This window comes from Polypterus senegalus, chromosome 15 (assembly GCF_016835505.1).
Source record: "Polypterus senegalus isolate Bchr_013 chromosome 15, ASM1683550v1, whole genome shotgun sequence".
Classification (NCBI taxonomy): Eukaryota; Metazoa; Chordata; class Cladistia; order Polypteriformes; family Polypteridae; genus Polypterus; species Polypterus senegalus.
The window spans coordinates 21,715,407-21,742,889 of record NC_053168.1 but is presented as its reverse complement, the minus strand read 5'-3'; the positions used below and the strand labels follow the sequence as shown (position 1 = coordinate 21,742,889).

Genomic DNA, 27,483 nt, shown 5'->3' with positions numbered 1-27,483 from the left:
TTCAGTAGAGCACAATAAAATGTATTGCACTTTAGAATTATTAATCAAAATGAATACTTACAATAATATCAACAAGGAAAATAATTGGTCAATTATTAATTTTCTGGTAATTGTACACCCTTGCATTCTTGCTTATCTGCAGACTGCCAACAAACTGCATGCTGGTCAGTAAGCTAATTTCACTGTACTCTGCCAATGTGACTGACAATATCTCTATTACTATTGGACTGCGTATTTGCTGAACTCATTTTTTCAGATTTTAGCATTGCACCGAGTCAGGGTACAGCCTGGAAACACTGGCTGCACACACCCATGACAAGTACATTAACAGTAACAACCACAGCCACACCGCTCACATACGGCCAATTTATAGTCGTCAGGTAACACGGTAATCACACAAACTGTGACACTCAGTGGCCAGCATTTGTAGCTGTTCTTCTCAAGATGTGGAGCGGAATCTTCAACCACCCACTGTGTTAGCATTCTGCTTCATGTGATAATCAAACAGAAAATGATATTCCTATTTGACTATGCTATATAAATGTACTCTTACAATTAGACATGTTAAAAAAGATTCACTGTTCTTATAATAAACAAACCTGTACTTACTAAATCCTTTGTATGGCCAAGTAAAAGGGTGTTGCACTTTAAGCCACAAGGCTGGCAATTCAATATACATTTCCAACTCGGGGTATTTGAACTATAAGTAAATGCTTGTCAGAATCTGACAATACCTGGCACACCAAGTTACTTTGAGTAAAGGCGTTTGTAGAGTAAGCAGTAGATAAAATAATCATTAAAGTATACACACACACAGCTAACACAGCCTCTTTTCTCATGATCCAAAAGGTAGAACATGAACTCAGCCGAAGGTTGCCAGCTCGACTCTGAGATTAGTAAACCTTTCTGGCATTTTGCTGCCTTTAGGGCCCATGCACTCCCTTTTCAGATCGGTTCTGGACCGCTCTTTGTACCTTAACATCTGGTCTAGCTTTACAGCAATGTCACAAACATTATTTTCAACTAGCTAGCATGTTTTACCTTATCACTGATTAAACACAATGTTAACTAATTCATTGCCCCATACAACCTCCCTTTGATATCAAGATTGGAAAAGCAGATTCAATAAACAGAAGGACAGACTGCCAAGAAAACAATGCCCTTTGACCATTTGGCTAATACAGATAACAAAATAGATTTTTTTTTTTTTTTTAATACATCTCAGAAAGCAGGCTGGAACTGAATACTCTGTTAAATGAACGTTAGGCTAAATGGCCTACTCTTGTGAACATTTTTCTAACAAAGCAAACCAGACCTAGCCGCCCACTTCCTCCAAAATCATATCAAGTCGAGTTTGAAGAAGTAGCACAGTCTACCACACTAAATGGTATCTTATTACATGTGTCGATGATTTTCAGTGTTAAAACATTCTGTAAAATGTACCCCTAACATGTTTCCAACTGTTCTTGAACTCATTTTAAAGATCAACTGTGTTAATTGCTTTCAGAATTTTAAAAACTTCAATTATGTCACCTCATAATCTCTGTTTGCTTAAACTGAAAAGGTCCAACTCCTATCTTTCTTTATAGTTCTTACTGCTTGGTCTCAGAATCAGCCTAGTTGCTCTTCTCTGGACTTTCTCAAGCACTGCGGTGTTGGTTTTGCAATATGAAGACCAAAACTGCATAGTCCTGGGGAAGTCTCACTGGTGTGTTATATAACTTAAGTAGAACTTCCATTGACTTGTATATCATGATGCGTGGGTGTACAACCTAACATCATATTAGTCCTCACTGTCTGGACTTGCACTGCTGTGAAGTCCACTAGGACTCCTAAATCCTTCTCATAAGTGGTACTTTCAAGTCTCAGGTCTTCCATTGTACATTCAAATCAAACATCTCTACTTCCTAAGTGTAATCTTATATATAAACACGTCAATGCGCGCGTGTGTGTCTGTCCAGTCTGGAAGTGAGAGGTGGAGTCATCTGGCCTTAGCTGCGTCGAAAGCTTGCATTTGTAATCTATTTAGTTATCCAATAAAATGTGTCATTTCACCCTACTTTCTCCTGTATCAGAGGAAACAGAAAACTCGCTTAGCCGCTAATAACACAAGCAGGGCGAGCATGTCTGCAAAACTAAACCACCGAACAAAGACAAAGTCGCTTAGCCGCTAACATCGGCAAAACGGTATCGCTTTTACTTTTCCACCCGCCGCTAATGCACAAGCAATCCAAGCACGTCGGCAAAACAAATCTTCCTAGGAGAGAGATACCCAGAGTAGTTCCTTTCAATTACCTGACATCGCTACATCCCTACAACTCTAAATCCAAAGAGGACTGTTTCATTTATGTTAGGTAGAATGCCCAGAGGGGACTGGGCGGTCCCGTGGCCTGGAACCCCTTGCAGATTTTATTTTTTTTCTCCAGCCGTCTGGAGTTTTTTTTGTTTTTTCTGTCCACCCCGGCCATTGGACCTTACTCTTATTCTATGTTAATTAATGTTAACTTATTTTATTTTCTTATTGTGTCTTTTATTTTTCTATTCTTCATTATGTAAAGCACTTTGAGCTACTTTTCATATGAAAATGTGCTATATAAATAAATGTTGTTGTTGTACATTTCAGTTTTTTTCTGACTTTCAATATTTTCGAGGCCACAAGTCCACGCACACACACACACAAGCCCCTATGAGGGCTCACACAGGACTGATTTTGAGAGAACAATCAACCTAACATACATATCAGTGGCATGTGGGAAGACACCATAACATGTGAATACAACTTACACTATGAAAAAAAAAAAAAAACGGGTTTGTGAGGAAAAGAAATTGGCAATCTAATCAAACCTACAAAGACCTAAAGCAGCCATAAGCACAGTCACCCATATGCAAATCACTTAATATATTTTAGAAAAATACAATTCCATTCTGCAATAAGTACAAATACACTTATCCCATCATTAGTCACCATGCCCTGCACCAGAAACCCTTTCTCCAAAATTAAAGTAACACAAATAATGCAGCAAAAAGTGATATACTGTATCTAACAGCAAACAGATATCAGTTTGTTTTTAAGCTTAACTTCTTTAGTAGGAGTGTATATAAGTATCTATCTATATTTTTATCAGGTATCATATAAATATATATAAAAGGCTGTCCTTTTCATCATACAGTAAATGTAGCAAATAAAAAGAAAAATTCCCAGTTTAAATATGCACCTTAGTGGTCATCCTGCTGTGGCCAACTTTATTAGTAATTCAGGCAATAAAAACAGGCAAACTTTATAAACCAGGATTTGAGCCCAGTGTCACTGAGTTGCGTGCAACCAGAAGATATTAAGTGTTTAAATAATTCTAAAATATGATTGGAATAATTGGGGACAAGACACATGGAGTTACTAGTTTAATATTCAAATTTATTAACAGCAAAAAGAACACACAACCATAAAATTTATATATTAAAAAAAAAAAAACATTTTAGTATACAGTATGTGTCTTCTTGTAGGAATCTTTATCAAAAGGCACAATCGAATAATTTACAGTAAAAAAATAAATACAGAACTTTCTTGAATAATGAGAGCAACAGCTCAGTACCTGAAAACAGTTTACTTATGTTTAATGGATAGATTTTTTTTTTTTTAGCTATTCTGTACAACTTGATGAGTTGACAACCTTTGTGACATTCAGCTACAGTTGCAAAAAGAATAATAAGCTAATCAGAAATTCTTAAAATTAAAAACACAAATCTAAATATCTTGGGTACAGAAATTAAAATTCCATCCACAGCTTATTTTTAACAAAAGCATTACACTTTTTGGACTCTTAAAGAAGCGTAATTCTGTGAGGTAGTTATATATTTGGAACCATTTTCCAACCAGAGTGTTTTCATTGTCAGAGTATTTAGAGTGTGAACAATAGAATTCAAATAGTATTCTTGGTGTTTAACACTTTTGGACTCCCATTATATTCTTGGGAGCAAAGAGAATTAATGGCCCCAGTAATCCGGATGCTAGATTTAGATGGATGTCTGCTCTACACCAGTCAAATCAGTAATGTGATTTATCACAATACACTTTGTTGGCATTTCCTTAGCTTGCTTTGAAGACATAAAATTAGCTTTAAAAAGGCAGGCAACAGGCCCACTTACTACATTCTCTGGTTGAGAATTTCTGCCCCAAGTAATACGTTTTCCAAAAAAAGGGGGGAGTCATTGTCCATAGTGAATATTTAATATAACTCCATTATAAAAATTTAACAGCAGAGGGTAGAACATTAACAGAACTAACAATGGCTTCTTTTTGGTAAAAAAAAAAAAAATATATTTCCATTAACATGGTAACAATATTTTAATGCAACTATACAACAATGTTACTATCCAATTAGGAAGTGCTACAAGATTTATCCTGTAAAAGGAATTTTCCTTTAATGGAACTTCACAGTAAAGCAGAAAGTTGACAACAAATAATTAAAAAAAAGCTGCAAAATTCGTCACTGCTATTTTAGAACATTTAATATATAGTTACAAAATGCAAGAACCTTTGCATGCATCTTAACCCGCACCATTCCTAAAAAGTTAAATATTTTAAAAAATGGACCAAAACACATCTATTCAGAAATATAAAACTTTAAGATTTTCATCTATGGCACTCTTCTAAAACAATAAAAAAGGTTAAAACAACTCTCGTCAAGATACACTTTAACAATATCTGTAACAGTCACTTAATCAAGAAATACAAAAGTCATCATCCTGACTTTCAAATGCTTGTACAGCGCACTGAGCCATATTTACATATATAGAGTTGTCATCCAAACAGTCGTCATCATAGCCTCCTATAATGGTAGAAGCAGCGTTTACTTCCGACTGCTGCAAACGTGGTGCCGGTTGGTAATCGGAGCTATAGAGCTCTTTGTGGTCTGCAGTGTGCGTGTAGTCCTCATCAGCCAACACCATTTTTAAATTTTCAACCATATCTTTCAGTGAAAGCCCAACGTGACTGAAATTTGTGTCTGTTACCCCCAAAATGTTTTTTTGATAATTCATTTGCAGTTGTACTGCTTCAACCTTCTTGGCAAGAGTCGCTCCTTCCAGTCTGAACAACAGATTATCGACATCCCTTTTTGTTTTGCAAGGCCCTCCATTACTCACAACAGTGGACACAATCATTGCACTATTTTGAAACTCTTGAGGCAGTACTTTACAGTTTAAGACTTGGCTGTTTTCCATGAAAGATGTGTAACAATTTCTTTGCAGTTTAGAGTTTGGTGGCATCCTGTATGTGTCACTGTAATGTTGTCCATAAGGATAGTTGCCCATCAGATGCTGCAGCTGGCAGAACTTTAGCTTTGCACAAGCGTCTGTACTTGGCTCATGGTCATAAATCCCACCCGGCAAAAAGTCAGCAAGATATTTTACAGTAACAGAAACAAATGACTTCATGACACGCTCTAGACACTTGGCAATGAAAGGGAAATACTGGTTTTTAGGATTACAAAATGAAAACACTCCATAATAATGTTCCTCTTCTGGAAAGAGAAAGCGATGAAAAACGTTATCATCTGTGAATTTTTTAAAAAGCAAGGGTGTTGCATCCGATGACCACTCATAAAGCTTCTGATAAAGGCACTGCACATACTTACGAAAATCTATATACTTTGCTTTACTTGTTAAAAGTTGCCAGTAAGGACCAATGACTTTTAGATACACCAAAGCGAGTACACAGAGGAGGGACTGCAGCGTTTCATCAAACAAGTCATCCTGGACACTCTCTTGTATCACATTGATTCTATTCCGTGGGCCAGAATTGTAGCTCTCTGTAAAGAAGGTTGCAATGTCCACATAATGATGCATCAGAGCAGCAGCTGCTTCAAAGAAGTGAACAAATCTGTTAGAGCGAGCACTTACCACTTTGGAGGTTTTACCATTAACTTGACAAAATGCTGACCACTCCTTTTTACATCCATATTTCTGACCACTGTAAGAGTTCAAAATATCACAAGCCATATGAACATATCGCTCAACACTGCTTTCAGAAAAGTTAACGAAATTTGCAAACTTGGGGTTCTTATCCCGTCCTAGTCGTTCGCCAGTTATAATTGCAACTTCCTTTTCAAAAGCTTTGATCTCCTGGTCAGCTGCATGCCTCAGAGCAAGGAGGTAATGAATATTTGTATTCATAAACTGTAACACTGATGGTACTTTAAAGTGGTTTGGCTGGCATACTCCTACTTTTTCACTGAAGTCTTTAATAACACTATCAAAATTGGACATTAGCAAAAACTGCTTTTTCAGAAGTTCTTGGGAAACATGGTTGTAATAATCAGGGTTTCTGCCAAACACAGATGACAATTTTTCAAAAGTAAGAATACAAAAATCCAGAAAAGTTATACTCTCCTCCTTTAATGACTCACTAAAATTCACACTTGCATCTGCATACTCTTGCTCTTGCTTTTTTTCCAATATGCCATTTGAGACAATCCAGCACTGTGGATACCTGGTAGACTTATTTGTCACCGAACACGTCTGACTATGAGAACGATGTGGCCCAACCACTGTAGAATTTGGCCATCTCCAAAGTCCAGGATCCTCATCCATTCGGACATATTTCTCTTGTATACTTCCCCAAGGGTTTCCAAAATGTGAGAATTCTGTTCCTCTTTTACGAACACTTGTGAGCCCATTCACCCAGTTTGTCTTTGCACATTTTACCTTCTTTTGTTCTGTATTGTTTTTTGAAGATTTTGCTGGTTTCCGAGATTGTCTGGCATTTGAAAGCTTTTTCTTACTCCTGAACTGACCATGCTTCTTGTTAAGCTCTTTGCCTGTCATGGTAACCCTATTTATAAAAGTAATTAATTATAGATTCATTAAAAAAAAAAGTAAAAAATAATTCTGTTTCAGTCACATATTCAACAGTGAACTCTGTGGGGTGTTTTTTTTTTGTGTTTCTTTAATTCTCCTTTGGTGATGGGAGTTCCAGTCTTAAACTACCATAATTGTAATAACTTCATTTAACAATGTATTCTATGAGTCCACAACATTAATAATTGTTTGGGAGTTTGTTAAATTATAAACAGAGTGGTTGATTCCACATGTGGCTCTTCTAGATATATGGCTATTTTCTGTTATGCTTAATCCATGCCATTCCAGGCAGTCATTCCTTTGTACTTGATACCAAGCTGGAGAAAGTGCCGTGCAGGTCTTGAAATCTGGACAAGCTGCATGATTGGATTTCAGCAGTTAATCCAAAAGCTCAAAACTGATGTCACTTTCCTAAAACAAAGGGAAAATGTTCTAAAATTAATATGGTGCATTTTTATTAGAGCGATTCAGCACGACACCCAACTCTAGAATCAAACAGCATGAAAAAATTAAAAATTTGACCTCTGTAGATAATTGCTATGAAAATAAGTTTTAGTCACAATGTTAAAATTCCCAGTGCAACAGACGTTCATTTGTAGTTTCACATCCACATGGACTACAATTTTGAAATACATAAATCAAACTGAACACCAAAAACCTAAATAAAGAAAGAAAGTACTTGGTAAAAAAATTAAAAACACACAACACAAGATACACATTCTCAAATTCTCATCCATATTAAAATGTACTCAGATAAATAAATAAATACTTTTGTGGCATTGTAATGGATAAATTAAATCAATTTTTGATGTATGCTTTTTAAAGAGGAAATATTTATAAAACTAAAGCAGCTTAATTAATGTACTGTATGAATAAAAACCGTAATAAAATAGTTGTAATAAATGAGGACTTTGATAGGAGACAAGTCCATCAACCAATGTGATTTTACAATACTAACTACAATGAGAAACAAAAAACTGGGAGAATAAGATAATAGGAGTCATGTTGTATATTCATAATATATATTCTTGTTAGGGATGGTTCAGTTGGGGTTTTATCCTTCTATTTATTTCAGTTTATTTAATACATTAAAATAAGCCACTGCATAGGCAACCACATACAAGCTTTGTTTCATTTTAAAGTGGTATACTATACTTATGGTCACTGAACACCTATTCTGAACGCAAACAAAATATTTGTAAAATCCTCCTTAAAACTTCCAAAAAAATTATCCATAATACATCTGGCATAGAAGAAAGTAAAATGCTCATCGTGAGTCAAATGAAAACCTTAAAACTGCAAAAGAATTCTAAATGCCATACAAACGTCATGCAAGTTGGCAATATTGTTAGCAGTGATATTAGAAGTGTCCAGCAGGTGGAGGCACAGTGCAGATGAGCTACCTGAGGTCATAGTAGAAGTATAAAGATGGCAGACCCACTGGAAACATACAATGAACAGCAGTATCTCACCTGCTTTTTAAGCAGTGAAGAGGTGAAACGTATTGAAATTTGCCAGCGAGTGAAGGTTCAGGAAGGTGATGAATGTCAGTCATTCCAGCAAGTATGAGTAGGAATACACGTTCTGGACATCAGTTACAGTTCAACACACCTCACTCTCAAAGATATGCTCCACTTCTCCCAAAAAGTGTCTGCAGGGTGGATGTCACAGTAGCGAACTACAGAGATGAAGACGATGTGTTAATGCAGGTCAACAACTTCTGTGGCTGGTGATTAAATTTGGGTTCACTACCACCAGCCAGAAACCAAGCAAATGAGCAAAGAAAGACACCATCCCTCGTCGCCAAAACCAAAAAAGCAATCTGTAGAAAAGTGATGCAGTCTCTTCTGAAATTAATGAAGGCCTCTTTGACACACCGCATGCCCAGTAGGAACACGGTCACCAGACACATATTCAGTTCTCCTCAGAAACCTTAAACCCATGATTTAAAAAAAAAAAAAAAAACACACACACACACACACACACACACAACACACCACACACACGACCTGGACCTTAGAGTAGAGGCATCTAATTGCAAAATGACAATGCTTGGCACACTGTGCATACAATAGTCGTAACCACTGAGGACCTGCACTTTTGGGTACCTTCCACATCCTCCATACTTCTCCATTGTTGGGCCACTCAGAGACACAACGGGCAGAAAGACTTTCAATCACTACAGTAAAGAGGTGCATGACCAAAACAATTTTTACTGAAGAATCTATGCACTTTGTAAGCTCTGGAGGATTTTATCAAATGCTATGGAGATTACATAGAAAAATGATAGTTGTACAACACCTTTGCTTTAACAGAATTATAAATAAAAATTTAAGGTTTTCATTTGACTCTTGCTAGTACAGGTGTGAATTCTAATAACATGTTCATTAAGATATTAGCATTGTATCTACTTGACAAAAATGCTTAAGACATTTACATGCAGAGTAAAGAAATTTGGCTATTGTTTACTAAGGAGTAAGGGCAAATTCTTTATTCTTTTTCAATTACATGAATGAGCTAAACACAAGTTCACTCACTATTCCCACTGAGTTTCCATTTGAATTAAAAAAAAGGACAAAACAAAAAAGGTTGAACCCGTTAAACAATCAACTTCTTTACATTTCTGCCAAAGGAGCACTTTCTTCTACTCCAAGTACAGCTGGACAACATATACCTCTGCTATCCCCCTCTACATGTACAGGGCAACTCACAAGATTCCCCATTCTCAATTCATTACTCCACTTACTTTGTAAAAGCAAGTATTCCTGCCTTTATGCTCTACTACATGCTCTGCCTGTGCCTTCTCACTTTACAGGAAGTTCGTCCAGGAAAAGGATGCATGGGTTTCTCAGCTATCACAATAAACAACAAAGGAGCACACTACAGCTAAATTACAATGACGCCTATTTGAAAAAAAGAAAAAAGACTGGAGATCAGCCTCCTTAGAAGTAGAAAACTGTCCAGTTTAGATTAGATCACTGCATCATTATTTCTAGGTGAAAAGATGAGCAAGAGACAAAAGTATTGAATATCACCTTTTAATTCGGGGCAGAGTTTTACAAAAAAACCTGGAAAAAAACTGAAAAAAAAAAAAAATTGTTGGGTTTAGCCCCTCAATTCCAGCTGAGCAAAAGTATTGGGACGCATGACTTGCAGGTGATTGTAGCTGCTCTGGTGCCCCCTAAATTATCAACACAGAAGAGCTCCAAAGTGTGTAGAGTGGATTGTAGTCACTGGATTTGCATTTGGGGTCTGGTGGTGACAAAGTTACAAAACATGACGAAAACAGAACTGATAGAATAGCATGCAATTTTGAAAATGAGATTAAAGCAAACACCATTTTGACAGTGAAAGAAATCTCTGGAGGTGTAAGTAATTTGCAATGGAGTAGGCCAACCCAGAAAGACCACAGAACTCAATGACAGGAGTATTGTTAGAACTGTGAACAGAAGCCCAAAAATAACAGCCATTATACAAGGTGCAGGGGTGAAATTGTCTGTACTCCAAATTTGCAGAAGAATTAAGAAGCTACACCACAAGATGCAAAACACCAAGAACAGACAGGCCAGAGATGAGAGGTGCTCTAAATGATCCTAAGTACACCAATTTATCTGTGAAGAATGGAGGTAGCAAAGGAGGTGGCTTGTGAATGCATGCTAGCTTCTGGAACTGGCTCGTTGGTCTTTCTTGATGATGCAAATGATGATAGTAGCAATAGGATGAATTCTGAAATCCTAATAAATGCCTCCAAGTTCAAAAGTATGGAACAATGACCAGGAGCATACTGACTGTCTAAACAAGGAAGTCAGAGAGAAAAAGTAGTCTGGTTAAGTCTGTCTTCCAATTTAAACCCACTTGGAAGATTGCCAGTTTGAATCCTGTACATACCAAAAGTGACTCTACAACGTTGGGCCCCTAAGCAAGGTCCTTAACTTGCAGTTGCTCTGTCCTGGGAAATCTGCATGCAGTCCTGCAACTTGGTGGCAGGACTGGCACTCAAAGTCAAAAGTCAAAGTGAACTTTATTGTCATCTCAACCATATACAAGTATACAGATAAACGAAATTGAGAAGTTTAGGGTCCACAGTGTAACAACATGATGTCCAAATAGTAGATTAAAAATGGAATAAAAATTTTAAAATTTAAAATTAAAACACAAACAAGACATTGTGCAAAGATAGGACAAAGAAAACACACCTCATGCTGTTCAGTTTGGTGCTGAGGTGTCACCTGTTGATCTCAATCCGGGTGGTTTGCCATGTGGTAGGTGCGGCAACATGCTGTAATCAGTGCATGCTCCCAACCTCCTCTAAAGAGAAAGCTAAAGTCATAAAAGCTCACAACAACCACCAACTGATAGAGACTACCATGAAGGCTTGGCAAAGCATGACAAATGAAGTTATCAAGAATCTAGCAATGTCAATGGGTCGCAGACTTGGGGCAGTTATTGTACTGAAGGGGTATGCAATCAAATACTAACTTTAACCAACTTTTTTTTTTGGCTTTGTACTCATTTACCATATAACCCACCCCGCTCAGGGTATGCCTGGGTAAAATATAGATTTTGCATTTAAATGATTTAATATTGATTCTTAAAGTCTCAAACTCTTTCTTGTGAATCTCGATCCTGCTCAATTACTATACGTAGAATTTTGCTTACCTTTGGTTTTGGTACCGGATCCAGTAGGATATCACTAAATGCGCTTTAAGACTTTCTGCAGAAAAAGCACTTTACTACACTTAAATCCGACGTGTGCTCTTCCTACGGATTTAAACAGTGCGTCGGTAAAGAACTGGATAAAAGCAAAGCCATAGGTAAGCTGTGCAACTCACAAGTACCGTTGATGCGGAGGAGCAGCGGCTCTACTCTGAGCCCCTCCCGGATGACTGAGCTCCTCACCCTATCCTTAAGGGAAAGCCCAGACACCCTGCGGAGGAAACTCATTTCAGCCGCTTGTATTCGCGATCTCGTTCTTTCGGTCACTACCCATAGCTCATGACCATAGGTGAGGGTAGGAACGTAGATCGACTGGTAAATTGAGAGCTTTGCCTTACGGCTCAGCTCTTTTTTCACCACGACAGACCGATGCAGAGCCCGCATCACTGCGGATGCCGCACCGATCCGCCTGTCAATCTCACGATCCATTCTTCTCTCACTCGTGAACAAGACCCCGAGATACTTAAACTCCTCCACTTGGGGCAGGATTCCCCACCCCACCCCACCCCACCCTGAGAGGGCACGCCACCCTTTTCCGGCTGAGGACCATGGTCTCGGATTTGGAGGTGCTGATTCTCATCCCAGCCGCTTCACACTCAGCTGCGAACTGCTCCAGAGAGAGCTGAAGATCACGGCCTGATGAAGCAAACAGGACAACATCATCTGCAAAAAGCAGTGACCCAATCAGTCCAATAAGTCTACGTGCTAATAGCAAAGTAAAAGGCAATTAAAATCGGCGTGTCCTTCTCCACTTTAAGAGACACATCTATTAATGGATTGAGAGTGATTGTGACACCAAGGCTGTCTGATAGGCAATTACATTTTTTTTCAGAATAATGTTAATTTGGTGCAGGCCCAAAACATGTGTCCTAGAGAAGCTGGAGCTTGATTGCAATATTCACAGGTTGGATCTTGCCCTGGAAACATTTTGGACAATTTCAAATAAGATAGATGTGCTCAATAAAAAATTTTGAATTACATGCTTTGCGCATACAGAGATTGAGTGATTTCTGTGCATGGCTACCTTCCATTCGTTTTCTGAAATGTTGATTAAGAGATCCTTTTCCCACTGTACTTTGGGATATTTAACTTAGATTTCTAATTTCTATATTGTTCCCAAAACACAGAACGTGGGAAATAACACATCACTTAATTAGCCCAGGAGTCCAAGTAAAAGCAGAAGCTGGTTGGAACAAAAACCAGCAGGCATAGGGGGACCACAGGACCGAGGTTGGGAAACACTGAGTTAAATTATGGTGAATTTTGAATGAGTACAGTGTTGGGGAAAAAAAGGTTTTTTCCCTCAAAATGATTTTGTTCCACATCTTGCAAAATATTGATGTTAACTGCAATTCATTACTAATCAAGTATTGCTTCTTAAAAGTATTCCCATGCTTATGCATATGTTATGAAGTCATTATGTAGACACCAATCAAATAAAGTGTTACTAAAATTTGTCACATTATATTTATATTCTCTATGCATGGTTAAGTAATCTCAAAAAAAGCCAGCACTTCAAAATATCTCAGTGCACACTAATTCAATCAAAAATTGGGACATCAGTGCTGGTTCCCAATTACAGCTGAGCAGTAGGGTTGGGTAACACTACAATGTTAAAATGTAAAGATACTGCCCAGAAATAAAAGTTCACATTCTGTACTTTAGCTTCATATTTATCTTTTTGCCGAAAAGGCATTATTAAATACATATAAAATGTATTCTAAGTGAAAAGATAAATGCCTGTAGTCCTCTCAATTATTGGTTCCCCAATACAGAGTAAAAAAAGTTAAGAAAGAAAAAAACCCATCTTGTAACAGTTTGAGACTACAGAGAGTAGGGAATCTGAGAAAATTCCTCTTTACAGAGTGCCCAGATCATCCAGAGTCTTAGGTCCTCTCTAGTGCACTCTCCTCTTGACAGATTGTAGTAGTATTCCATGGAGTCCATGTAACCTAACAAGATTCCTTGGGCATTTGGAGATGAAACAACCCAACAACATCACAGAATGTTCATCATTCTTGACAATGCTGATCAGGTTCTTTTTTTATATGGCCATCCTTTTTACACCACAACCACCGTGACCTTGAGAAAAACTTAATTTTTGCTTCGTCTGACCATAGAACACAGTTCCAATCAAAGTTTCAGTACTGTTTAGAAAACTCCAGGCATTTATGCTTGTGTTTAAAATGACAGGAAAGACTTTTCTGGCATGCCTTTCAAATAATTTGCTGGCATGGAGACAGTATCGGACAGTAGTTTTAGAGATTTGGTGACTCCAAGATGCTACTTTTGCCTGCATTTGCCCAACAGTGATTTTTGTTGATTTTTTTTTTTTTTTTTTAAAGCTTGCCATCCTGTCTCACTGTGTGTGTGTGTGTGTGTGTCTGTGTGTGTGAGAGAGAGGGGTGTGGTTGCGGGTAAAAAACTAGGGTCGTCTTCTAGGCAAACTGTTAAAAGTTTTACCTGATCGGAACATGAATTATTGCCCTAACTATAGATTTGATCATTTTCAGGAAAGTAGCATAAGTCATTCCATGATTTATGAAGAACACCCTTTTCTTTCATTTAAATTGTGTTTTTATCTTGACCATATTGATGAATGAATACAGGAATTTGGCCCCTGTGCCACCCAATATTTATACTCAGGAAAACAGGCAGTCATGGATTATTTACACTCTGATCAACTTAAAGAGTAAGCTATAAATGGGAAAAATGCTTTAGATACACTTTGTTCAGAAGAATTTCTAAGGGTGCTCATAATCGTGCCACATGTGTTTTTGTTAAAAATTATTTCTTGATGACCGATTATTTTTGACAGAATATTTTTCCTCAAAATAAATGTACTTCAATTAAAGATTGGGCTTCTCTCCCTCCCCCAGCCCTCAAATGCGAGATTAAGGTAATTTTAAAACAACCCTTTTACCAGTTGTATCAATAATTCTGGAAGACACTGTATATAACAAATAGCCCATATTACCTCATTATTCCAGTATTTTTGCTCTTCTGCATGCCTAAAAAAAAAAATATTTACACACATGCACACAACAAAATGAACTTTGTATAGGCTTGCAGGGTAAACCACAAAAGTTAACAGAGCTGTGCTAGACCAGCGAGTACAACTGACCAACCTTCACAAAACATAAAAAAAGAAAGGAATTACATATCTCAGTATGATCAATATGATTTTAATTTTTAATAAAGAACCTTAGAGTTTGTAACAGATTTGGCTTTTCTCATATATCACAGCAGGCGCATTGATGTGTGCCTCAGTAACCCGGTCATTTACAGACGATGGTTAGGGAAACTGGGTTATTGGCCACTGTGAAGCCGGGTTAACAGAGGTAGATATCTCTGAGAAAAACCAGGTTACCTTGAACCGAGTTATTGTTAAGAATTCTGTAGTCTGCACATGTTTGTTGCACTCTGTCAACTTGTACATGTATTTGCTTCACACACACTTTCAACAACTACAGACAGAAGCATCTGCTAAAAATATTTCCTGAAGCAAACGTTTAGACAAAGATAATCCAAGTAAACACAAAATGCAGTTTTTAAGTGATAATTTTATTAAGGGGGGAAAAAAAAAAAAAACCCAACAACTAGCATTGTAAATATTTCAGAAACCGCTAAATTTATGCTGAAGTGCTAAACTCAGTAACACAATCTCAAGAGCAGTAAGGTAACTCGTTAAAAGTAATATACACTACATAGTACAGTTACTTTTTAAACTAACAAGTAACCTAACGCAGGTATGTTTACTTCAATAAGATTATTCCAGGAGCACTGGGTATAAGACAAGAAAAACAAGTACCAGGTTCTTTGTGGGACTCCAATCACAGAGCCAAGCAGAAGAAGTGTTCTGCGAGCAATTTGGTAACATAAATCTATAAATAAAGCTTTCAATTTAACATTAAAAAAAAAAGCTTGAAAATTACCACAGACATCATGGGTATTTTTGGATTCGTTGTGGTCAGCGATATTCATCTCAACATTGTGCAGTTTAATGACATTAACTATTTTGACAAGGAGGATTCCAGAAGAATATATTACGCATGTAACATGCATTTTTAAGAAATCAGGTTCATTTTAACCTTGTTATTCACCCTTAACCTGAATGTGTGTGTGCATGCATGTAGAACGCTGTCAACTGTTAGGTTGTGCAGAAAACGGAACCATTAACAATGAAATCCAAATACATCGTTTAACTGTATTACATATGAGTGGAGTTAGCTTGTCATGTTATTTGTTCCATTTCTTTGGCAGGCAAGTTTAACGGATCCACATAAGAATTCTAAGTAAATTTGTTGAAATAACAGATGTACTGTTGTTTTTCTATTTTTGACCTACTATTTTCATTGGATAAAAAAAAAAAATTCAGTTCATCCCTAACTTTAACTTATTAAAAATGTAACTATTTTGGCTACGCCTGTATATTTTTTAATATATTAAAAAAAATAATAAAAACACAAAGCGTTCTACATATGATATGTATCAAACAACAAAAGCAATGCATAAGATAAAGCCAAAAGTGCAATGAATTGTATTGTTACACACATTACAAGTTATATTCCAATAGATGGTTAATTGCAAATGTTAAAATTGATACACCTAACTGGTCTACTGGTTTCAGTTTCAGTACATACTGGTATAATTAGCATGTACTTATAAGATTGCAACATATTAAACATAGTACTGATTAATTATACACAATGGTAGAACTCTTACCTGTTGAAAAGCTTGCCAATGCTCTGGTGGTCAAACAATTTTGACAGCATGTATTCACTTCTCTTGAACCAATAATATTACAGGGTCTGTCCTCCTTCCCCTGCCAATCCAACCAATTCGTTAACGCAACCACTGCTAATCAAACACAGCACAAAACCAAGCTTGCTCATATCCCACCTTTGCATCAACCACATAGCATTCTGGGTAATGATCTTAAAGGGGCAGGCTCACACACAGGTCACATCCAGGTCCAAAGAAAAACACATTAATACACAGTCACCCCAAAAATAAATAAATAAAATTTCCAAATTTTAAATTGTGTTAGCCTGGTTCAATCTGATGCCACTGTGACCCTTACGAGGAGGGACAGATGAACAGCTAGAAAACTGGTTACTGAAAACTCTTTATATTACAGATGGGAATGAGGAAGTGAATCTTCTAGTTAGTTAGTCACAATATTTAAGTGCCTGCAACACATTTTTCCCTAGTATGCAGCCAACAATGTCAATATTAAAATACAAAAAGGCAATGTGATGTAGTGGTTAAGGCACTGGACTTCAAACCCTGAAGTTGAAGTTCAAATGCCACTACTGACACTGTGTAATCATGAGCAATTCACTTGACCTGCCTGTATTCCAATTGGAAAACCAAAAGAAATGCAACCAATTGTATCGTAAATGTTGTAAATCACCTTGGATAACAGCATCAGCCAAATAAGTAAATATAATGTAATGCAAAGAAATCCACACAATTCAGGAATCCAGTAGCCACCCATGTGCAGAAAAGTCAAAGCTCACTTCCACACTACCTCTACGCCTTTCAATGAACAGTGGAGGAGAAAAGAGACACTTGCGACGGATTATGAAAAACAGGTGGTGGGGAACTAAAGATTTAAAAAAAAAAAAATAATAAAGAACTCAAAATTGTCCAGTTCTTGCCATCAAACAGCTGGCAAAACATAATTACACAGAAAATTGAAAATGCCCTATAAATGCTTAATGTGTTGTTTTGCAAGTATTCGCTTAACTTTAGAATACCACACATTACAAATGCAATTTATTATGCTAATCTTTAGCCAAAGTAATGCTGTTTTCACTTTTTCAGTGGAAGGGTTGGCCCCTGCCTTGCACTTTACACTGCAGAGATGGGATGTGACTCAAATGATTGTGCCAGGTTAGATTATAGATTGAGAAGGGAGTACATCCCTGTGCATCTGCAATAGGGGGTAAAAAGATCAAAGTGTATCCAACACCCTCAAATCGTGTAACAGAGGCGTACATTCTAAATGCATGAGTACACAGATCCCTGAACTTAGCAGCTCAAACTTCTCTTACACAATAACCTGCTTTTCTACAGGATACTGTTTTGCGTTACAACCTGCATTTAAATCTTAAATCAAAAACCAAAAGATTTACAAGAAAGGTCATTGAAAAGCAAAGAAGAGAACCAAGGACAAAAAGAACAGTCTTTATCTTCTAAGGCATAAAAAAAAAAATACAAAATTCACCGTTTTGCTTTTCAGAACCAGCTAATGGAGGAGGAAATAAAACAGAATATGCCTGTTTAACTGAACGATTTTATGATTCAGAAATATACCAGAACCAAACTCAGCAGCACTAATTAGCACTTTAGCAACAATGACGACTTTGATAAGAATACCCATCCAGCATCCAAAGAGAAGAAATTTGGGAGATACACCAGGCCATCATAGCAAAATTTTGGAGCGTTTATATCCTGGACAGTGATGTCAGCATTGATGAGTCTCATGGCTCATAAGGGATATGGTACATCACGTCAAAAAGAGCAAGATTTGGCATAATGTTTTACAAGCGTTGTGAATCTAAAATGGGATACTCTTTACTTTATTGTTTTTTATGTATGCTGCTGCTGGAGTATGTGAATTTCCCCTTGGGATTAATAAAGTATCTATCTATTTGGAATTCAGTTCTGTACACAGGGAAAGGGACAATGTTTGATCCAAAATACAATCAGTATGGCTTGGCTACATCATCGGTGCAGACTTTGATAGATGCTCTGCTGGATCAAGGTTTCCGTATAACCATGGACAAACTATATACTTCACCAGAGCGGACATATTTCTATAGAAAAAGACTGATGCATATGGAACAGTACGTCCCAACCATTGCATGCCTGAAGACTTTGGCACAGCTAAATTTACAGCAAGGTGCGTCATTTGCTTGGCAACAGCGCAAAGTGCTTGTGTTGAAATGGAAAAACAAGAAGGATGTTGGTCTTTTTAGCACTGTATGTAATTGCAGCTATGGTCACTGTACAAGCAAAAAGGCAACAAGCAGGTTACAAAGCCTTGTCCTGTGGTTGGCTACAATAGCAAGATGGGTGGCACAGGTTGTGCGGCTTAAGAATTGACTTTCTATCCTATTATGCGGAGGCAACAAAAGAAACACTACAAAAAGACAATGTTTCATCTAGTGGAACAGTGCATTTGGAATGCATTTGTCTTATACAAACAAAGCTGGCGAAACTGCATCTCATGCAAACTTTACATGCCAGCTTGTAGAACAAATCATTGCCTCACACCCACCGTCCACTACCGCTAAAGAGATGCGGTCAACCCAACTGTGAGGCTGGATTGTGTCTCACCAGACTTTCAGATTTACCACACAAAGAACTCATATTGAGATTATATACTGTTTTGACATCCTTAGTAGTATTAGTGTTATTTTTGTTATTTTTTATTTCAAATTATTTTTATTAATTACAATTATTCTTGCATGTCAAAAAAAAGCAACGCTTTTTACATATTTTTTTGGATTAAAATGCAACACTAAGGAGGTTAAAGAATTATCAGTAATTAAAATATATTTATACTTCTATTTTTTGGCAGAAAAAAAAAAATGTATTTTTACCTAGATATTCCATTTTTATATCTGAAGAAGAACCAAGGTTTCAAAAGGCATTAGGCTGCTACCCTGCAACCCCCACCAAGCCTTCAGACAACAATTTTAAAATTACCAGCAATTTCCCAGAATAACAAATATCCATGTAAGGAAATCTCTGCAATACAAAATACAATAAAGCCATTTGTTAATTTCTTACAGAAAGAAAACTTGGGTGTTGATGGCAGGTTTGGCACTACAGCCGCTGAGAAAAACAAAAAAACAAAAAACAAAACACACCACACCTCACACTGTTCAGTTGCATGGCTGCACTCATCTCAATCTGGGTGGTTTGCCGTGTGTCAATACACTAATCAGCGCATGCTCCCAACCGTCTCTTCCCCACATATATTTTATTCTTTGATGACATTAAAACACAACATAATTCTTTACCAGAGATCATAACATCAGGATAACACATTGGTAAAATACCAGCCATAATGTCTACGATAACTATACTGGATTTTTTCCCAGGTTTTCTTACACAACAATTTAAACACACGGACTGCCATGGTGACACTAGGTAAATTTGTTCCTGATATCAACATAAAATTTGGGTGTACTTTTAATGTACTAATTAAATGCATTTCTGTTTCTGACTAAAACTCGCCAAAAAAAAAACTGTATAAAAATATACATACTCATGTGCTTTTTGAACTGAAGACAGGACTCTTGACCAATGAATGAGAGCATAGTATTATGGGAATGTGCCTTTCCTTATAAAGTGTAAAATTATTTTTTTTTTATGTATTAATATTTTAGCAAACAATACATGCATTTTCATACATTTCATGTCCCAAATCAAGGATGCATACAAACAGAAATTGTCATGAAAGTTTAGGAATAAATGAAAGGTTGACCTACTTAAAAAGCAATGTATGCATTAACATGGGTACTGCCTGCTCCCCCCGAGGCAAACTTATCGACTGCGGACACTTAAAAATTAAAAAGGTACACCCTGTCGGTTCTAGCCATTTACATTCTGGAGAAAAAAAAAAAGTCAGCATGTCTTTCTACTTTTATTTCCTTTTTCTGACTGCTTTGCCATGTCTTTAAACAAGTCACAAGGTCAGTCACTGAATATTGAAGGCACTGATTTAAGAAAAGCTTCTGCTATGGGCAGATTGCTTGCTCACACAAGTGAGATCAAGAAGTTCTTTGTTTATGTACATTCCTAAAAAATACAACAAAAATGTTTATAAAGAAACCAGCGGTTGACATCTGACTTTTTCACCCCCAGATGACTTTTATATAAATAACCGTATATTTTAATTTTACTGTAAATATGCATATTGGTGTTGTATTAGTACAAAAAAATTTGATTTTGGTATCAGCAGCTGTCGGACCTCAGTGCCAGTATCGAAGCAAATAAATGATAACTTCCCCATGCCCGCCCATGGTCTCACAGCATCTTCAAATCAATAGAGAGGGCAGGGTGGTGGATGTACGGGCTTTGGAGTCTCCAGCACATCAATTTATAATCTCGTGGTGAATTAAGGCAGATGTAATAGGAGCGTGGGAGTTACGATCGGGTTGAGAAACGATTGAGCCAGAGAGGCTTCAAAAACTATTTACTTCCGGTACCGATAAATCGCACAACCCCAATTGATATACATTATACAGAGGAATACGTATTTATTCATTTAAAATTTTAAATCAGATGTGGCTTATTGTTTTACAGTTTTGAAGTTGTAATCTAGCCGTCATAAACCGGCAAATCTGCTAGTTCAGAACATTGTGATGGCAACTGTGAGGATGCAAGAGATGTGACTGAAAGGGTGTATTGATTTACTTTTCGCACCGGAATATCTGATGATTTATTAAACATCATAGTCCAAAAACGTAGGTGTTGACATTTAAGTGATTAACATGGAATTGATATCCAAAAAAATTACATTCTATAACCTCTATATCTTAAATAATGACCACCTTGTAGGGGTTCATAAACTTTACAGCATGGTTGCAGTGGGTTGTCACTCACAAAGTAACCTAATGGGAAAACGGAGAATAAAAATACATATTAAGGATAAAACTAGCACAAGGTCAAACTTTAAACTCGGCATCAGTAATTATCAGACCTGGATTCTAACCCGACATCACGTTGCTTTCACATTGGAAGAACACGGCCATAATATATTTTTTTAATACATCTTAGCCATCCTCCTTAGAAAGAAGGCAACTGAATCATCACTAAATGCAATCAAGATATTCTTAAATTCCTAACTACAGAAGGATTTAAAAGGAATAAAACTTCATGTCGGCCCATGGAGAAATGGATTAGGGTAATTGTTTGAAGTCTTTCATAATCAGGGATTTTTTAATCACAAGGACGAGTACACGAGACCGAAAGCGTCACACTACTTGGTGAGTCATGGTGACATACACATAGGACGTTAATCGTCCCACCTTCCGTTAAGCCCTTCCTACTTGGAAGATTATAAAGACAAAGTGCCACAATTGAGTTGAGAGAAAAGTCACTCCTGAGGAATCTCATTTTATTTACGAGTGCATCCATACACATACAAACTGTGAGTTGATTTAAGTGACCAAACTACAGCCACGAGTTTTTACATAATTCTCTAGAGAGCTGTTCTTGATCAAGGTAAAGTCTGTTACAGGCTGACTCTTACAGATCCTAGTACCCGAGGTGAGCAAACATACTTCAATATCGGCGACGTTAATATCTTACCTTGACGCGGTCCTTCCTTCCGTTCGAGTAAAATCGCTAACATTAGACAACACGCTGCAGCCAGACGCGTTCTCCTTATTTATAACCCCTCACTTGCACGAACTGACTCCTGTAAACTACAACGATACCTCCCAATGTCGCAAAAGCTCATTGGAACAGCTTTGAGCCAATAGAATGAGAAGAACTGTGACGTCGTCAGTTATTTACTTAAGTTATGTAAAGCTACACTCAAAAACATTTGGATTTAATTATTTTGATACAATGTTTACACAATTAAATAAATTAAGGCCTAAATAAAAATATGTTGCTAAATATATTTATTTCAACTTGACGAAACTAATTGATCAACACGTAGATGACTAGAAATTCCAAAAAAGTAATCTCTCTAATTCACTGAAATTATTTTAAATAATTTTAAATATTTATGTAATCAACATTCAAATAGCGATATACTGTATCAACACAAACAGTAAATAATATGGAAGAGCTTTTTATGTATTTTGCATTACTCACACTTATCGTGTAATCTAAACATTAGTTACTCTGCTGTATAGGAAGCAGGGGAAGAGTGGGTCAGTCTTACATCCCTGGAGTGACATGATGCAGTCCAGCCTGCCGCCACTCTATTATTACTAGCCTAACTGCCAACAAAAGTAAAGAAGCACACGTCTCCTAAATACGATGTATCTAACTCTTTTTAATGTACTCTTTAGAGCAGAGGTCATATTTACTGAGGAGCAGCAAGTTTCTATGGCCAAGAGTATAGATAAGGGCACGCTTTCTGGTCGCTTTTTCCACATTGGTATCACACCATCTTGGAGACTGTTGGAGGTGATGGCAGAAAAACTTTGTACAGTGGACGTGCAAAGCAATTAAAGCTTGTAACTGCCTTCTCTATGTTCCCTTTATTTGTCTGAGTATCACTTTCTTTATCTTCCTCAGCTGTTTTTGTCTTTGTCATGTACCCAGAAGTACAACCTTCTTTTGAGTCTGACATGGAACTTCCTTCCTTCCCACAGGGCCAGCCTCATCTTTAATAACAAAGAAATGAATTAATTAACAGGATTACTATGTAGTGTGTGCTACTGCGTACCATGGCTAATTCTAACTTTGCAATACATTCTACATGATGCCTGTACAAGTACAGCTGTATTATTGCACATCCTTCCATTGATAATTTCTTCATATGGTGCAGGTATAATAATATTTCATGCTGGTCATGTAATTTTCTGTAATACTGAAAAATACTCACAGACCTCCAACCTATCATCACACCAGCGCACGACAATGTTGCATATACCTGTTACTGTCCTTTCTTTTAGAATCAGAATGACTTTTATTTGCCAGTACTTAATGTACAGGAATTTGACATGGAATATTTGGAACTGCTTATAACATAACATCACATATAAATAACATAAATAGCTTATGCTATAAAGAAAAACTTCAAACTTCAGAACAGTACAATTATAAATGAGATGTGCAAATGTGATTGTGTATGCACATACACACACATACATGTACACATACTGTAAACACACACAACTTCGTACAGTATATGACAGAACACATGAATATACAAAGAAGATAGGCTAAGTTACTGGTTTGAGAAGGTTATGGCTCTGGAAAAGAAACTATTGTGGTGTCTGTATTAGTTTTAATTCACTTTAAGCATTTACTAGAGAGGAGTTTTTGGAATAAGTGATGAGCTGGGTGAGATGAGTCCATGGTCATCCTGTTGACATGGTTAGTGACACGAGATGTATACAGGTCTGACACGGATGGATGGGCACAGCCAGCTATTTTCTCAGCAGACCTCACCACACACTGTAATTTAGATTTGGAGTGAGCCATTGCAAAACCAAACCAGACCACAGTGGAGTATATGATTAGACTTTCTATTATAGCTTTGTAAAATTGAACTATAATTGGCCTGGATATAGTTTCTTTAGTTGTTTAGTTTGAGGGCCGTTTTAATGTTATAGGCACTGGCCGGTGGCCCCAGGAGCACAGGGGCCCACAATGTTTCTGATACCTATTATGGGCATTATAGGATACTGTTGCCTCGTGAAACCCAAAAGGCAGATACTCTGGACACGTTTAAAAGCACTAAGCAGATTTTTAATCTTTTCTTTTCCAAAATAGTGCCTCCAAAGCACCACATCCACCAAACACACAATAAACACCAAATCAATACAATAATTTTCCTCCTCTCCTCCCAGCAAGCTCTGTTAAACTCCCTCCCAACTCCAGCTTGCTTGCCGACCATTTTTGCTGAAAACTACTATTGGTTTACTCTTTGTCACAAGGGTGTAATTTCCTGCACAAAAATCAATACAAAATGGCCTGACAATGAGGAATTTTCAGGTCTAGAGGGCTGGGGGGTAACCGAAAAAGCTCAACGTCATGTACAGTATAAAAGACAAGTCGAAGGGTATATTGATATGTCGAGGGGTTTATGTAACGGTAAGTCAGGGGACACCAGACCAAAAAAAAAAACAAAAAAAACTTAAGTGATTTAAAAGTTTAAGTAATTCTTATGAACACAAGAGAGTTAAATTTGAGCAAGGACAGCATAAAATAGGTGCGCAACTAGAACAGTCCTCGAGGCAGATTATACCCCTGCTAAAGGAAAGTAAATTGCTTTTGTTTCAACATTTAAATTTGACATGTAAGAGAATTATGTTATCATAACTAGTCAGTCAGTCAGTAATTTTCCAGCCCGCTATATCCTAACACGGGGTCACGGGGGTCTGCTGGAGCCAATCCCAGCCAGCACAGGGCGCAAGGCAGGAACAAATCCCGGGCAGGGTGCCAACCCACCGTAGGGCACACACACACACCAAGCACACACTAGGGAAAATGTAAGATACATAAAATAAACATTCCCATTAGTTCAATTTTTGAGTGAGGTGTACCTGGGTTCCGCATAGGTGACGGCTCATGTCTTTAAACAGCTAGGATGTTGATAGCCATTGCGATGTTGGGACACCAATGACAAGCCGGCAGGCACTAGGCAGCAGATGATCATTATGAGCTGGGAGTGTGCCAATATCGGGGGATCTTTGGAACATCGGCCAGGAAGAATGGCATACAGAGCAAACTATATCGTCCTTGTATGTTCTTGTCAATAGCCTTTCATTACTTTAAAAATATAGTACTAGTCAAACGTCTGGACACACCCAGAAATTGTCATGTTTTTGATATAAATTGACATCTGTTTAAATTAAGATACCACTAAATTGATTTAGAAATACGGCCAACACATTACTGGAGTTGCTAATGGCTATGAATGCTTGAAATTACTTCCTTAATTCATTGTTCACATATGACTGCAAAGCCTGATTTTCAGCAGTAGTTCCTTAGGTATCCAAATGGTCAACTGTCTTAGCTTAGCTGTAATTAGTCTTTTTAAATCCTGATTTGTTGTTAGAGAAACCTTTGTAGTTGCATTACTATTATAGGAGCCTGTTATTATGTTCACTTAGGTTGCAAAATTTCAGTTCTGATTTCAAGAATTGCAAAATGCAACAATTTTCTCAGGAAAACATGTCAGTCTATTTTCTGGGTTCACGTTCCAGGTCTTCCCTGCATGGAGTTTGCATGTTCTCCTCTTGTTTGTGTGGGTTTGATTTCCTCCCACTATGCAAAGTTATACAGGTTAGATGAATTTAGCAACACTAAACTGTCTCTATTGTGTTTGGTGTGTGTTTGTGTGTTCGTCTTGTGATGTGGACTGACACCCTAGGTTCCAGCACCCACCAAATCCCGTAACCCCCATCCATGGACACAGTGTGGATTAAGTGGGTTGGAAAATGACTTTTTTTTTCTTTTCAGAATGGAGGGCATTCCATGTGACAGACTGGGAAGAAACCAAAGATTTCATACAAATGTGTCTTCTACCCTATTGAGAGAAGAGGACAAAGATGGATCAAACCAGAGTAGAAAAAGACAGGGAAATCCCAGATGCATTATGCAACATAAGGAGGTCAGAGAGTGTAGTTTGAGAAAACAACACCTTACAGGCCCTCATGGCTTCTTTCTTAAAAACAGACAGCAAATACCAGCATAGACTGAAACAGAGAAAACACAATTTTTAGGATGCAGTCTATTGTAATGCTTTTCCAGTCATCTTCTGTCTAACGTCTGTGTTCTTTTGCCTAATTTATCCTTTCCTTCTTTTATTTTCCAGTTTCAGATATGGTTTTTTCTTTGAAACTCTGACTTCAGAGTCATGGGAGGAAACTAGAGGACCCGGGGACACCCATTCAGACAGTAGAAAACATGCAAACTCCACGTAATGAGGACCTTAGACCCGAACCACTCACTGACTTGGTGAGTTTAGAAAACAGACTGCTGGAATGATGGTTTATTTCATGGTTTGGCATCCTATCCATGGCTGAATTCGCCAAGTGTCCCGTACTGCTGAGAGACATTGTAGCTCTCATCAAAACATTAACTGGATTGAATACACTTGAAAATGTTATTTTATGGATTACCGCAGCATTCAGGGTTGTCTCCTGTCATGCGGTTACTAAATGTCGAGAGATGTTTCATCCCGAATTAGATTAAGGAAATTACGTTTTTTATGGACAGGATTCTGCCTTTTACATAATACTGCATGAGAAAGGATTAAGCGACTTGCACCTGAAACTTTTTTTATTACTGTAAAATGCCGACGAGGCAGAGGTCTACTAGGATTCACTGCGCCAGCATTAAAGTTGTAATTATTTAAAGACATGCAGCGCTTTGAGTTTGTAAACGAACTATGTTTGGATACTTTCTATTGGAAGATTTTGTGTTTTTTTTTCCCTCGGGAAACGTTCTCTGGTCTTCCTGCGGATCACACTAACTCTTCGTTTCTCCAGGTAATGCTACGTTGTAGATTGAAACCCTACGAACGCAGATACAATTCAACTAAGCACAACACTTTTATACCGTGGCTTAGACTGAAACGAACGTTTTCATCGTACATGGAAGCCTTCAAGCACAAAACAAAAGGTATGCCCCTACTAGCGTAAACATATCGTGCGCACTTAACGTGACCAGTTAGCGAAAAAAACGTAAGAGTAAAAAGAATATGTACGGAGCGGCGTTTGGGTCAATAAGTGCTACATCTTCTTTTCCGGCGCGTGACCGATTAGGATTGATTGACACGTTATCCAATCAGATTCGCGATTGTATTGTCTTCGTCCTGTTATTGGATAGAGCTTTGCTTACATTGCCGTGCGAGGACCATTTGAGGAAGAAGGCAGGAAAATGAGAACATAACAAAGCGAAATCTGTCCATCTGTGTTTTTAACAAATCAATGACTTATTGGGCGAGTATTCATTTATACAATATTGTGTTGTAGAATATTGGAAATAATACATAGTAGTTTTAGGTTCAGAGGTATTTTCTTGGCAACTATTAAGTACTTATATCGAATTAGTCTCGTTAATTCTGTCTCCTTAACCGCCAAAAAAGAGAAAAAAGTAACGCTGGCCTGTGATTTAACGATGTGTATATATATATATATATATTACAAAATTTATTTAATATAATTATTCTTCACTTGTTTGATAACGTTACTTTATGAA

The 27,483-nt window shown here is 37.3% G+C and overlaps 3 protein-coding genes across 4 annotated transcripts in view; 1 reads left to right on the top strand and 2 right to left on the bottom strand.

Moving 5' to 3' along the window:
* The window catches only part of slc52a2 (solute carrier family 52 member 2), a 48,516-nt gene extending 26,486 nt beyond the window's left edge, over positions 1–22,030 (bottom strand). Inside the window, exon 1 of the mRNA XM_039737386.1 lies at positions 21,904–22,030. The gene's annotated coding sequence lies outside the window, so the exon portion shown is untranslated. The remainder of the gene's footprint in view (positions 1–21,903) is intronic.
* LOC120515978 lies at positions 4,462–11,083 on the bottom strand. The gene is made up of 2 exons (XM_039737382.1): positions 11,052–11,083; positions 4,462–7,266 (listed from the first exon to the last, which is right to left on the bottom strand). The coding sequence occupies exon 2, from the start codon at positions 6,820–6,822 to the stop codon at positions 4,720–4,722; it is 2,103 nt and encodes a 700-aa protein (XP_039593316.1). The 5' UTR covers positions 6,823–7,266; positions 11,052–11,083; the 3' UTR covers positions 4,462–4,719.
* A 4,088-nt stretch (positions 22,031–26,118) lies between the features above and the next one.
* The window catches only part of fbxl6 (F-box and leucine-rich repeat protein 6), a 38,248-nt gene continuing 36,883 nt past the window's right edge, over positions 26,119–27,483 (top strand). The window contains exon 1 of one of the 2 annotated variants that reach the window (XM_039737384.1): positions 26,119–26,238. The gene's annotated coding sequence lies outside the window, so the exon portion shown is untranslated. The remainder of the gene's footprint in view (positions 26,239–27,483) is intronic. The other variant, XM_039737383.1, reaches the window with a different exon arrangement.

Bases quoted from the DNA above. Each gene is read 5' to 3' on its own strand.
- LOC120515978 (XM_039737382.1), bottom strand. From the start codon at position 6,822: ATGACAGGCAAAGAGCTTAACAAGAAGCATGGTCAGTTCAGGAGTAAG.